The following is a 14,636-nucleotide window of genomic DNA, read 5'->3' on the forward strand; positions in this document are numbered from 1 at the left end:
ATCTCGCCACACACACACACACACACACACACACACACACACAAAGTGATTCTTCTGAAATGTTTGATGAGAGAACAAAAGTTACGTCCTTGTAAAACAAGCTGGACCACACAGTTTGGAAAGTGTGTGTGTGTGTGTTTGTATGTATGTGTGTGTGTGTGTGTGTGTGTTCCAGTTGCTGGAGTGAAAAACCATGTGCTTGTTGACAAATTGCGTTTTCCTGCCCTCCAACACGCACGACGCTCCACTTTATTTCTACCCATAATCACACACACACACACACACACACACACACACACACACACACACACACTCCTCTACGCCATAAAACACTGACTTCCCCCCGGGTGCCATCGATCTGGCGGCCGCTCGCTGAAAAGCAACCTCAGCAAACGTGAAAGTACTGAAGTTCTGATGAGGATCTCGTGGTTCATCAGCACATTATTATTATTAGAGGAGCATTTAAGGTCCACCTCCTTCTTCTCAACTCCTTCTTCCACACCACCGTCTCCACGTCCTGGCTCCATCTGTTTCTATGAATGCATCTCAACCCATCTCAGCACCTTCATCCGAATGATGAGAGGAAAATTCAAGCTTCTGCTTCACAGCAAGAAGGTCCCTGGTTGGTTCCTCCCCGTATCTGCATGGGGTTCCTTGAGGTTCTCACGTACGATGGAGGTTCAGCAGAAACCCTAAACTGTCCAGGCGTGTGAATGGTTGGATGTGCATCTTGTCCACTCCAGTTTTGCTTTGGGAGTTGGGAGTCGGAGACACAGAGGACTAGAACCGGAGGAGAGCAGCAACTCCTGGAGCAAACGACTCCACCAGGTCAGATGGAGATGATGGTCTGATGCCATTGGCTGCTCTACAGGTGAGAAGCAACGCCTCAGACACCGCGATGTCTCCGGGGAACATCTCGACAGAACGCTCCCTCATGGCGTCCGTCTATGGCGGCGGAGGAAAATCACCCGATCCTTCCAGCGTGTTTGAGCTGGCAAACGCTCAGATCTTCGGAGATGATGGACCCTGGAGCAGGACCTCCTAATCTTTGACAAATAAGCGGCATCACCTTCGACCGATACGTAGCCCGACACACACAAACACACACACACACACACACACCTTCAAGCAAGCAAATACAGCTAGCGGTGACTTTGCTCCTGAATTAAAAGGACTCCAAATTAGCATAAATGAGCTCCTTCCTCCTCCTCTTCCTCCTCCTCTCCCATGTTCCTTCCCAGATCCATGTTTTATTCAACCTCCGGACGAGCCCCATTAGCAGGCCTAATTAACGCTCTCCCCTGTTCCCACCGTGGCTGCCAAGGGGCCGACGGAGCGAGAGGAGGAGGAAGAGGAGCAGGAATGAAGAACAGAAGGAGGAGGAGGAAGAAGAGGAGGGAGAAGAATAGAAGGAATGAAGGAGAGGAGGAGGAGATGGAAGTAGAAGAGGAAGAGAAGGAATGAAGAAGAGAAGGAGGATGAGGAAGAGGGAGAGAAGGAAGAGAAAAAGGAGGAAGAGGAGGAAGAAGAAGAAAAAGAGGAGGAAGAGAAGGAGGAGGAAGAGGAGAAGGAGGAAGAGGAGGAATGAAGAAGGGGAAGAAGAGTAGGGAGAAGAATGAGGAAGGGGGGAGGAGGAAGAGGAATAGAAGGAGGAATGAGGGAGAGGAATAGAAGGAGGAAGAGATGGAAGTAGAAGAAGAGGAAGAGAAGGGATGAAGAAGAGAAGGAGGATGAGGAAGCGAGAGGAGGAGGAAGAGAAAGAGGAGGAGGAAGACTAGGATGAGAAGGAAGAGAAGGGGGGATGAAGGAGGGGAAGGATGAGGAAGGGGAAGAGAAGGAAGAGAAAGAGGAGAAAGAGGAGGAGGAGGAGGAAGAGGAGGAATGAAGGAGGGGAGGGAGAAGGATGAGGAAGTAGAAGAAGAGGAAGAGAAGGAATGATGAAGAGCAAGAGAAGGAAGAGGTGGAAGAAGAAAGGGAGGAGGTTGGGTTCCCTTTTGAGGAAGGAGGGAGCGACGTGTCGAATCAATGCTAATCTTTTACTTTTTAAATGCATCTGAACGCAGGAACATCATCCAGCGAGAAGATCGCTCAGCACCTCCACCATCGCCTGGGAAAGCAGGTCACGGTTGGTGGACCAGGTGGATTTCCCAGACAATCATATCAAATTCATGTTCAAAATATCATTTTAAATTTGAAGATGATGATAAAATCTCAAAAAAACATGTCAATAAATAAAAGGACTCAAATAGACATGGAGCATTTTTCTCAAAAGTAACCTTCAACCAGTTTTCTTTTAATAGCGATGTTTTGTCGCATGCAGAAATGTCATTTCATTTCCTCTAGTTGTTTATCGCGACACCTTTATACATTCAAAGCGTTTCTTGTCACGTGCACACTGTAGAAACGTGCTTCCCTGTGCAGTGAGCATAAGCATATAGGCAAAATAAATAACCAGCTCTAAAAAAAATTTCTATTGATCATTTTTGTGTGATTTTGTTGTCGGTGCATTGAATGATGTAAAAAATCAAGTATTTAACAAATACATTCCCTTCATTCAGATCTAGGATGTGTTCCCTGCGGTGTGTAATGCCGTGTTTATTCATTTGAAATGTCAAAAGTGTGTTTTCTTTACCTCCAAATGGCTCTTTACGTGCTAAAGTTTGGCAACCGCCGCTGCTGATGACAACCTGAAGAACCATCTGAGAAACCAGAAGCCGCTCAGCACGAGCCTGAATATAATACCTCATCTATATGCTTCAAAAAGCGCTGCGTGTGCATGTGTGTTTGCTGCTGATATATAAAGAAAAAAAAAAAAAAAAAAAAAAAAAATCAATAACGCTGTGAGACCAGTGTTTAAGGTGATGAAAATCGACACGCAAGGCGGCGGCGAGGACGGAGGCTCGGGGAAGCCACGTCCAACAGATCCGCGTTCTGACGGCGAAGCGTCAGCCGGCTCAGATCCACGGCTTCAGGAGGGATTCCTCATTTCTCCCGACGTCACATCGCAGCTGCTTAAATGGTGACGCTCCAGATGGAAACACCACGTCTGCTACCAAACACTGACTACATGGATGGATGTATGGACGGAGGATCAACCAGTGTGTGGAAAGGTGGAGAAGTTTGGAGACGCCGAAGAGAAGACAGGATGTAGCAAAGATGGAGATGTGGAGGTTCCTCTCTTCACAAAGAAGTCCCATCAGAGGGACGGCGAATGGTAGATGTTCTGGACATGGACAGAGGAGGGATGGGGAAGATCTGGGAAGAAGGACGCTGAGGTTGGAGGAAGACCTGGGAGGAAGTTTGTGGAGAGGACAGGAGGGTAGATGGTCTGAAGGTAGCAGCCTGAAGGAGACGGAGGGGACATCTTGGTCTTATCACCATGTGTCCGGGTATGATCGTAGATGTTCACCTGAGCCGACCGGCCGACGAGAGAAACCACCTCCAGAAGGTCCTTTTTCAAACTCCACGTTGGTATGACAGGTTAGAAGACTCCTTACCTGCGGCGCACTGGTCCTCATCAGCGCCGTTCTCGCAGTCCCGCTCTCCGTCGCATCGCCATGACAACGAGACACATTTGCTGGCGGCCCCCCCGCAGTCGAACTTCTCGGGAGGACAGGTCTGCCGGCCTGGGGGAGGAGGACGGGGAAAAAGGTGAGAAAGGTGAGAAAAAAAAGATGGAGGGGTGGAGGAAAAATAGAGAGAGAGAGAAGGGACAGCAGGTCAATAAAACCGTTTTATAACTTGGTTATCTCAACGATGACATCGATCTGCGCTCAAAGGACCGCAATTACAACAGATGGACGGCGCAGGAAGAGGAGGAGGAATGGAAGAAGGGGGAGAAGGAAGAGGAAGAAGAGGAGGAGGAAGAAGAGGAAGAGGAGGAGGAGGTGAAGAAGAGGAGGTCTGTCAGGTGGACGATCCTTTAAATCCCAGGAGGACAGGAGCATCCAGTTTGAGACAGAGAAAACACACCCGACCACCGATGTTTCCTGACAGCATCATGTATATATTTATAAACTTCACAGTTATTTTTAAATTAAATATCAATGTTTTTAATTTTTAGGGTTAGAAGGAGAAAGTTAAATCGCTGTGGCAACCCCTGAAGGGAAAAGCCGAAAGGAGAACAAGAAGATGATCAATGTTTTTTATTTCATATCCATTTATTTATGAATGTATCATACATTTGTTTTATTTCAAATGAATTTCTCCATTTTTATTTCTTGATATTTCTTTCTCTCTGGGGCATCTAGGATCACTTTTTTTAAACTTTTATCACTGATTACAAACCTAGACCTTTAATCCGCGGCACAATTTTAGAATGTATTCATATATTTTATATTTTTTACAATACCGAAGTTTTTTTCCAGTATTATTTGATTTTTAAATATTTATTTTTTCAATCATTTTTATAGTAAAATAAGCATTTTCCAAGGAGGCCAAGCATCCTGGGCTCCGATCATCTTTTCAATATTCATAACACACTTGTGTTTTACGCCACGTCTTATTTTATCTCCGTTTTTCCTTTTCTTCAAAGAGTTTCTTCAAAGATGCAAACATGGTTCTTGTCCATTGAAAGGGAAACCATCGAAAATGATTTGTGAGCTCCGAGTAAATCGTGAGAAGAAAAAAAAGAGGAAAGTTGATTAACCTTAAAATGGATTAGGTTAGCATCAAGATGAGGGACGCTAATGATTGAAAAAGCCGAAGCCTGGAAACGATGATTCTCATATTTGGTAGTCTTTTTTTTTTTGTTTGTTTAAGCTAATTTCAAAAGCCCGCCGTTTCGGAGCACTCCGGAGGGAATCCGTCCGTCAAATCGGCAGTGAATCCTTTTTCCCCGAGCGAACGGCGACAAAGCCGCCGTCTCCCATCGCACACAAACAAACCGTAAAGCCCTGGGAGGCCATGAGAACGGCGCAGCACCGTGTCCGACCACACGCCATCAATTATACATATCTGACCACCGGCACGCACACACACTCCGCACGTGTGTGTGTGTGTGTTTGTGTGCTGCAACCACAGATCAATAACACCCTTGGGGACGCGCGCATTGCCATCTTATTCTCCAATTATTTTTCATCCCATATTTCCCCCCCGGTGTCCGCTCAGCAGCGCCCACAGAAGGGACCCGTCTAGAACCCGTCTCAGACCGGGACCGGGATCTCCTGTTGGGCCGCAAGCTTTCAGGACTGCGGAAAAGTGGCTACTTTCATTATATTTTTTCTATTTTGCAAGCAGTTGTGCAGAGTCCCTCCTGTACCAGATGTGATCTGAGTCACCCCTTCCTTCACACGTCACTCCTCTTCTACAGCGACATCATCTCCTTCACGTCTATCTCCTAAATGGATTTCCCAGCCTTGAAAGAAAGGAACCCCTCCACCCTCCAGCACCTGGCCCCGCTGCAAATCCCCTTTCAGAGCCATATCAGCACTGTGTGGCTATTACTGCCAGGGGGACTGAAGTGTGTGTGTGTGTATGTGTGTGTGTGTGTGTGTGTGTGTGTGTGGCTCATCTGCACCAATGTGGTGAACAAACTAATGGCATCACGGTTGTGATCATGTGACAGAAAATGTCGAGCTAAAGGACCTCTGGCTTATTGTTCATGCCGTGCACAAGTGTGTGTGAGTGTGTGTGTGTGTGAGGAGGTCTGAGTCACAACTTATTTCCCTTCTTTTCAAAGGTTGTAAAGCTCGTGCGTAATAGGTGCAATGTTTCATGTGCCCTAATTGGGCTCCTAATCCGGGGAATCATGACTCAGTGTTTCGACTCCGAGGCCGATCGAAGGCCCATCTCTTCCACGTGGCTGCATATTTAAGTTATAATCCAAGGATCAACACCCGTCTAATTTAATGCGATCACAACCCGGGGCCGGGGAACGGAATCGAATAAAATGAGTATGGCCGCGTTCTGGATTTTAGGATCAATCTTTGAATTTTGTAATTCTTACTCTAATCACTAATTGCATTTTTACCTCATCTGATTCCATCCGTTCGCCCGATTGTCAAAGTCATTTAAATACATGTGAAATATCAGGCCGTTGGGAGTCGAACGGAAATATTCCATGCAATCTAGGAGAAACTACCTCTGGGGGCTTTCACACACTTGTACAAAAAGAAATTATCCATCCATCCATCCATCCATCCATCCATCCATCCATCCATCCATCCATCCATCCATCATACATTCATACATCATTCATCCATCATCCATCCATCATCCATCCATCCAACCATCCATTTATTCATTTGTCCATCAATCCATCCATACATACATACATCTAACCATCATCCATCCATCCATCCATCATCCATCCATACATCTACCCATCATCCATCTTTCCACCCATTCATCCATCAACTCATGCATTCATCATTTCATCCATCTATACATCCATCCATCTATCCATTCATCCATCATTCATCTACCCACCATCATCCATCCATCCATCCATCTATCCATCCACGTACCCATCATCCATCCATCCATCCATCCATCCATCCATCCATCCATCCATCCATCCATCCATCCATCCATCCATCCATCCATCCATCCATCACACATCACATGGAGACATCCAACCGTTCATGCTCTCATTCTCAAATCTGGACAATTCAGGCTCTCCACTGAACCTTCTCCATGTTTATGGAATGTGGGAGGAACCTGGAGATATACATCTAAGTGTGTGTGTGTGTGTGTGTGTGTGTCCTTCCATCAACCTCATGCTCCTCCACCGAAGGCTCATAAAGGTTTTTCCACAGAGTGCATTCAATTCTAGGATATTTTCCACAGGAGATCTGAAGCTCTTGATGGATCCTGAAGCGTAGCTCCTTCATGGTGGATGTTCTCCTCCATTTCTAGAGTACTGCCATCACCTTGGAGGTGCTCCAAGCCCCCAAAGCAGCCAAAGTCTAGGATCTCATCTCTTTGGTTGGCTTGTGTACGTTGTAGCCTTCGTTGCAACCCTGCGGAACCTCTGGGTTCCACCGGGTTCCTCCCGCAGTCCAGACACATGCAGGAGACCCTGAATTGTCCAGATGTGTGAATGAGAGGGTGAATGGCTGTATGTCTCTTTATGTGATTGACAGGTGACCCGTCCAATCATCGCCCGTCCAATCATTGCCCTATCACAGCTGATTTAGGCTCGGCCCCTGGCAAACCCAAGCGAATGAATGAATGAATGAATGAATGAATGAATGAAAGTTTACTTTTAGCTTTTCCTCAGAATAATTGGCAATAAATGTGATGCACTTCTTTTGGCTTATGTCCAATATTTATATATTAAGTTCTACTCCCATTTTCATATTTACGAGACTCAATATTGTGAGACAATCTGTGACAATTTTAACGATTTGTTTTCAAATCTCAGCATATTTGACTTTTGCGCTGGTTTTCAGCGGCTCTGCAGGTCCCGGGGTTAGGAAAGGGGGTTTTGCTCAGGAGGGCTGTCGTTGGTCGTATTCCAAGGAGCTCACAAAAGAAAAGTGGAGTGAGTTTGTTATTCTAATCACATGGCCCGCCTAAGCGTCTATTATGAGGGGTATATGGGTCGGAGTGAGCAAAGCGCTATATGCTAATGAACTTTTGATTAACTACCTTCTTAATTTCCCCTCACAAGGAGGGAGGGGAACGCAGCGTTTGAGCTTGGCACCGCAAACACTCTCCAGCTGCCCGCCCGCCTCGCATCAAAGCTAGCCGCCCAGGTGATTGATTCAGACATCCCGTCACCCCGGAGGCTAATGCTAAGATAATTTATTTATCATGAGTCCTGCGAATGAGGCTGGGAGGTAATATATGTAACCCTTGAGTCGCCGTCTGTCACGGGAAGACACAGCATCAAAACAAAAGCGCACGAGAGGAACATATACCGTCATACATCATGCGGAAAGGACAGCAGTGACACTTCTGGACGATTTACACCGTGCTAGCACTAAGGGTTATTGTGGGCATGAATTTAAAACGCTTAAAGACACACAGAATTCCGTGGACAAGCCAGCGCCGACTGGCAGAGTTCCACGCTTCAACATCTCCTTAAGCAAACGGCTGAAAAACAGGCCTCGTCATGCCAGTTCACCATCATGAATAATCAAATGTTCTCTCTTCCACAGAATATCAACTGGCGCTGCATGTGATCTCAAGCAAATGCAGGGTTTGATGAAGGCATTCCTCTTTTTTTACTTCATCGCATTACAGTTGCTCTGAAGCATAACGTCCTTCGAATTTAATAGCTAAACTCAACCCGTAACCGACAGCAGAGGCTAAAGCGTCCTCGGAACAAACTTGGGGATTCACAAGACCAGTGCCAAGACAACGGAGGGCCACAGGTTGGTCTCGATGATTAACATTCACTTTTGTTGCAAGTACTGTTGAACTGGATGAAGTGGTTTCGAGATGAACTGACCAAGAGACTATTTGAAATTCATGAAGTACCTTCCAGAACCTGAATTCAGGATTTGGATTTTTTCACTTCAAGATGTTTCAGCCCTCATCTCAGAGGCTTCTGCAGGTCTAATGACCTGTGAGGAGTTTCCCAAAAAAGTGCCAGGGTTGTGGGCGGGTCTGGGTTATGGTGACTTGTTGTGTAAGTGGAAAAGTTGATGGGCAGAAGCCAGGTCTAAGGGGGTTGTTACACTAATGTTCATTGGAGACAAAAGAGCAGCTTTGCCTGGGTTTGTATGTGAAAAAGTGAAGCTAAACAAAGGAGTGCAACCTGCGGGATGTCATGGACTGAGGCTCATATGGAAGTTACCGGAGGCTGGTTCCGGTGGTGGATCTTTCCTGGTTGTTTGGGGGGTGCAGAAGGTTCAGGTGTGTCTTGGTATTGATCCCATGGTATTGTGAAAGGTTTTGAAAGTTGCTCTCTTGTCCCAACGAACGACATCTCCATTAGCACAACAACCCCCTGAGACTGAGCTTCTGCCTATCAACTCTTCCATTTACATTACGAGCACCATAAACCAGGTCTGCCCAAAACCCCGGCGGTTATATTCAGAAACTCCACACAGGTTATTAGAACTAAAGTAGCCTCTCAGATGTGGACGGAAAGGTCTTCAAGTGAAGAAAGTCAAGTCCAGCTGCCACGACAAGAAGATGTTGACAAGAATTCACCATGACCTGGATGACTGAGAACCTCCACCGACACCTTCCAGAGCTTGCTACCTGGAGGTGGACATTGTCCACTCTGCCATTTGTATATGTATTAATATGGTCCTTCAGCATTTTCCTACCATTTGGCAGGCTCTTCTGCCATCTGATCTCCATGTCTTCCCATCGTGGACGATCTCAAGGATGGCACTTGCAAATCACGTCTCTTCCTAAAGGCAATCGAGCCATCGTTCTTGGGCCGTCCCTCCCGCCTTCGCACAGGGTACTTCCTGGCCAAATGGCCATTCCACTATAAACCGACGGCCACACCTCTTCATTTCCGACAAGTGTCCACTGATGACGATGCATGTCCACTGTTTGTCATGTTTGACCTGCAAGCCAATGTTCAGAGCCACATGGGGGCATCTAGGCTAACAACCCATGCTCAAATCTTTGGCTTCAAACAGACGGTAATGCTGCGCTTGACCCAAAACCTAGAGGTCTTTAAAATAAACAAAAAAAAAAAAAAAAAGAATCCTTAGTTTGAAGCAGAAAATGAGGAATTCCTCACCCTGATACTGGAAAAAAAATGACTAATGTCACTCTAATACACAATAACTTTCTTTACAATGCCCCGCGTTGCATGGTCGATGACTAAATTACAATCCTATTATTCTGTGAAAGCATGAAAGTCAAAAAAATACCAAAATCACACATAACTGATACCTAGAGGTGTGAAGAAGAGCGAATTTGATTAGAAGCGTGAACTTCCATCTTACATGTGTTTGACAGATCATCAATTTAAATCAGAGCTATCGGGGGATCCATAGCAACTGATCGTCTGTGAAATGAAAGATCATTAAATCCAGGCTCCAGCCGCGAGGTTACGCCTTACATGCGAAATGACGGTATAAAAACAGTAACGTTTATTTGCCCGAGTACTCCGCGCAGTAAAAACCGGGACATTGGTGGCACTCCAATCAATACGCTACCATGTAATGGACCGTCCGTGTGACTCAAGACCGTTAGCACAGGGACCATATAACACTTCGGCCATTTAATCTCAGTCGATAAAAACGTATGACAAGCAATCGCTGCATCGCGTTCCACGAGATGGTGTTGATTTTTAGCCTCGGCGGGAAGATCAAGTGACGGCAGCCATGTAGATATGACCACAGACGGGGGGGGGGGGGGGGGGGGGGGGGTGAGGAGAGTGAAGCTAAGAGATGGTGTAACATCGTGGCCTGAGAGCGAACATATCAACGCAGGGACGAACTGGGACGGGCCAATTAGAGGCGGATACGAAGAGCCACTGGCTCGGAATCTGATCGAATTGGGTGCGCTTGTCACCCCAGGGTCTGCGGACGGGAGGCACGGCGCGCATCAAATCTGCGTTCGCTTTTATGAATCATACGCTCGCAGTTAAAACAACGTACAGAATAAGGCCAACAGTAACTGCGGGCTGCTAACCTCCAGCGCTGCTGACACGGAAGCAGAATAGTCGCGTACTGTACGGGTTTGCATCAATTCGCCCGGACCCCCCCGGGTTATTTCATCTAGGCGTAGTTGTGGGGGAGCACTGTGGTCACAACACTTGAACACATTTACAAATCTTTTAGATTTTCCCCTGCGGTGCTGCCATAAATTGCTAAACTGCATTTATGGCTCTTCTGAATTCAAGCCCTGGACTAAACGCCGCATAATGGCCGGCTTGGAAGGCTCTCTGCCATGTTTCTATACCACAAATGGACTACTAGACCTCAAGATGTAATGACTTTCAAAGTAGTCCAGCGCAGAGCCTACAGTTGGGGGCACAGATCATCTCTTTCCAGAAGCACGCTGATTGCTGCATGAATGAGCGGAGCTCTTTGTAGCAGGAGAGAAAAGGCAGCAGAAAAAGAAGGGGGATCTCAGGCTTCTGGTATGCTACGATAATTCACACTGGATCAGATATATGGAAGTGCCAATTATTTGGCTTGTAAGGACTTTGCCTGTCTCAAGGTTTGACGGGCTTCTGCAAGTGTTGCTGTCACACTGATGCTCATTAACCTTGTGCAAGAAGTGGCCTTTTTTGAAGACGTTTGTAAAGGGAACTTTAAAAGGTCAGTATGGCTCAATGTGTGGTGGTGTTGAGGGCTGAAGCTAAAATGTACAGAAAAAAAAAATGGGTCCGCTATGTAAAGTCCACTTCTTTTGTCCCCCTCAGATCTTTGGCTGGTCTGCAATTCAGGTTTCTGAGCAGAGAAAACTGTTAGATTCGGATTTAAAATTCAAAAGTTCTTTATTTTCCACTTTCAAACTTGTCATCTTGACCAGAAGCAAAGTCAGACCGTAAATGGGAGGTATCACCTCCAGAAATGGAAGCAAAGATTTGAGAGGCCCACAAGACATGGTCACGGTACAATAAAACTCAAATTGGGAGTCAGTGCGGATTCTTTTTTGTGCACATTGTTCAAGGCACAGAGGTGCAGCGGTCAGCGCTTCTGCCTCACGACCAGAGGGTCTCTGGTTGGATTCCCTTTCCTTGTGGAGTCCAAATGTTCTCCCCATGTCCACACTGGGCTCCTCCAATTTCCTCCCAAAGACCAAAAGGTTCATTGGAGACCCTAAACTGTCCATACTTGTGAATGAGAATGAATGCTTGGGTGTCACCTTCTTTACTGTACAACAACTCTTCCTTCACTCCTCGTTTAACAACGATGATCCGTTCCAACGACCCCGTTGTTAAGCAAATTTGTCGTTATGCGAAAGATTCCCTTTATGTTAACTCAAATCGTCATATAAGTAGTATGTCATGTAGCCTTACGGTACGCTCGCCTACCGTAGCCGAATGATACACAACTGTCGGTGAAAAGTCACAAGTTTGCCTAGCCTAATATTGACAATAGAGTTATTGCTACAGATCTTTTATTATACTCTTATCTTCTATTCGTTTGCTTATATGGTCATTAAATCAAATGGTCAACAATTTCTCCATCTCATGTATCAGGCCTTTCCGCTGTCTTGTAATCACAACGTGATATCCAGTTGTAGTCTTGGCTGCCTCCTTCGATTTTTCCTCATCTTTAAGGATGGTAGATATGGTGCTCGCGATTGTTTGGACTTTACTACCTTCCTCATGTTGCTCGATGATCTTAAGCTTTGTTTCTAAATCAATCGATCCCCTGCTTCTCGGTGGAAGATCCATGAACAGTACTAGTTGCCTTTCTTTTTTCCAACATCTTCAGGGGATAAAAGTATCGAAAGTACTGTAGAAAAATTGGAGATAACTAATTAAAGTAGACGACGGTAATGGTGACTGAATGAGACTTAGAAGATGCTGGCTGTATCTCAGCACTGCCAGTTGCCAAAGCCCAACTTATCGTGCACAGCTTGTTACACTTATACTCTCGACTGCGCCGCCACTTTATTTGGTGTGTATAAACTGATGTCACAACTTTGAGATATTTTTATTCAGTGAATATCAGTCAAAGTCGTAACGCCCGTTATAACTATGAGTTGTCGTTAACCGAGTACGTCTTTAAGTGAGGAGTGACTCTGCACAAAATTATATTATATATATTATATTATATTATATTATTATCATATAAATGTACTTGTAAATACACATGTATATATGTTGCATATGTTTCTATCCATTTTTACATATTTTTAACTTTATTTTTATTTATTTATTTTTTATCTTTACTGCTCTTTTTATTTCATTTTTATCATTCACAATATTCTTAAATAGACTTTTATTTAGATTTTTATATTAGATTCAACTGACTCTTTAGCAGGAGCTGCTTTCAATGAAAAGCAATTTCTCCTCTGGGGATCGATATGAATGAGACCATAAGAGGAACAGCACGTTTGATGCTTTGGAGAGAAGGTCAGAGAAGCCAGACTGAGATGGTTGGGTCTTGTTCAGAGGAGGGATAGTGAAGATATTGATAGACGGATGCTTGAATTGGAAGTCTCGATCAGGGGTGTCACAGTGATTTTGGTCCGAAAATATAAACAATACAGACAATATAGGAACAGTTTTTGTATTTTTAAAAAGCAGTTCATGATTTTTATGTTTTTTTTTTTAAATATAGAGTAATTCCATGGCCTGCACTGGACCCCTGGGGCTGTACGGGCTGTACGTTTGACACCACTGGTCTAGAGTAAGCCCAAATAGGAGGGAGAATGTTTGTTTTTGTTGAGACCCCGGAAGCGAAAAACACAAAGGAAAAGAACAATTCGTGACAGGGGTGCAGGACATGTATGACCGAGACAACGTGATGACAGAGATGGTTTGGACATAAACACTCCTCTGTTCATGGCCTAACCATGGTGAAGATCTAGGTAGAAGTTTGCTGAAGGAGGAGCTGCCAGGCATGAGGTCTAGAGGAAGACAAAGAGAAGATGTGCGGATGTAGTGAGAAAGGATATGAAGTTAGTTGGGGTGAGAGAGGAGGATACAGAGAATAGGATTACATGGAGAAGGTGGATCTGCTGTGGCAACCCCTGAGGGGAGTAACCCAAAGGTGAAGAAGAAGAAAAGAAGAAAAAGGGATATGCAGCCTTGTGATGGGTGACCCCGCCTCTCGACCAATGGTGGCTGCCATAGGCTCCCTGACTGCAGGATAAGCCTGATAGAAAATGATTACTGTCTGGGCAGTCAACTAGTGTCTTAGAAAAGAATGACTGCATTGGAGGCACCATTACCACATGAGTTATTTTGGAGACTAAAAGTGTGTGTGAGTGTGTGTGTGTGTGTGTGTGTGTGTGTGTGTGTGTGTGTGTGTGTGTGTGTGTGTGTGTGTGTGTGTAGTTAGTAAGGACTCACTCAATACATGCATGGATTTGCATGTGTATGTACTGCAAGCCAAAGGGTGGTTACATATATTTTCGTATGCATGGCTGAGTGTGACTTCACTTGTTTGTCGAAGCGGGTGCATAATGTGGAAGTGTTATTTTGTACATCCCAGCATTTCACACACTGGGAATAGGAACACAGCGTTTCATGGCTACGGGGAAGAAGGGAGGCGATGGCATGAGAAGCCGCATCAAAACAAGTGCGGTTGATTTTTTTTTTTTTTTCTTTCCCTCAAATATTTTATATTCAGCTACTTTTATTTGAAGGACAGAACGCCAGAGTTTACACAACAAATGTTAAGAATACAAAATCACACAACGTACAGTTGTGCGTTCAGGGATATCGTATAACCTGACATACTAATTAGATTAGCCGATTCAAACCCGTGGTGGCGCATAACAAAGGGGTCCGGGGTCCAACTTGTCAAATCCCACTTCAAATGTCACCAACCCCACCTCTCTGCCGTGTCCTTCAAATGTGAAATCCAATATACGTTCGAGCGTGAGGTTCGTATCAGATTACAATTCAAATGAAGGTTAGTGTTGATTAGCTGCTTTCATTGGAACGTTGATTTCCAATTACCACATTCCTGTTGGAAGGCAAAGATGGAGTGCGCTGGAGAGACCGAGCAAAGTCAAAGGAAATGAAAGAAAGAAATAATAAGACGGACTCGGCGGAGAGAGAGAGAGAGAGAGAGAGAGAGCGAGAGAAG

At 45.2% G+C, this 14,636-nt stretch overlaps 1 protein-coding gene across 3 annotated transcripts in view; it reads right to left on the reverse strand.

Moving 5' to 3' along the window:
- Positions 1-14,636, reverse strand: part of lrp8 (low density lipoprotein receptor-related protein 8, apolipoprotein e receptor) — a 195,939-nt gene that overhangs the window by 69,873 nt on the left and 111,430 nt on the right. For all 3 annotated transcript variants that reach the window (XM_086162051.1, XM_086162053.1, XM_086162050.1), the window contains exon 4: positions 3,498-3,626. In XM_086162051.1, the coding sequence (XP_086018177.1) occupies positions 3,498-3,626 (129 nt within the window). The remainder of the gene's footprint in view (positions 1-3,497; positions 3,627-14,636) is intronic.

The sequence above is a fragment of the Fistularia commersonii genome, chromosome 16 (genome assembly GCF_037954325.1).
Source record: "Fistularia commersonii isolate RoL2024-O1a breed Wild chromosome 16, RoL_Fcom_v1.0, whole genome shotgun sequence".
In the NCBI taxonomy this organism is placed as follows: domain Eukaryota; kingdom Metazoa; phylum Chordata; class Actinopteri; order Syngnathiformes; family Fistulariidae; genus Fistularia; species Fistularia commersonii.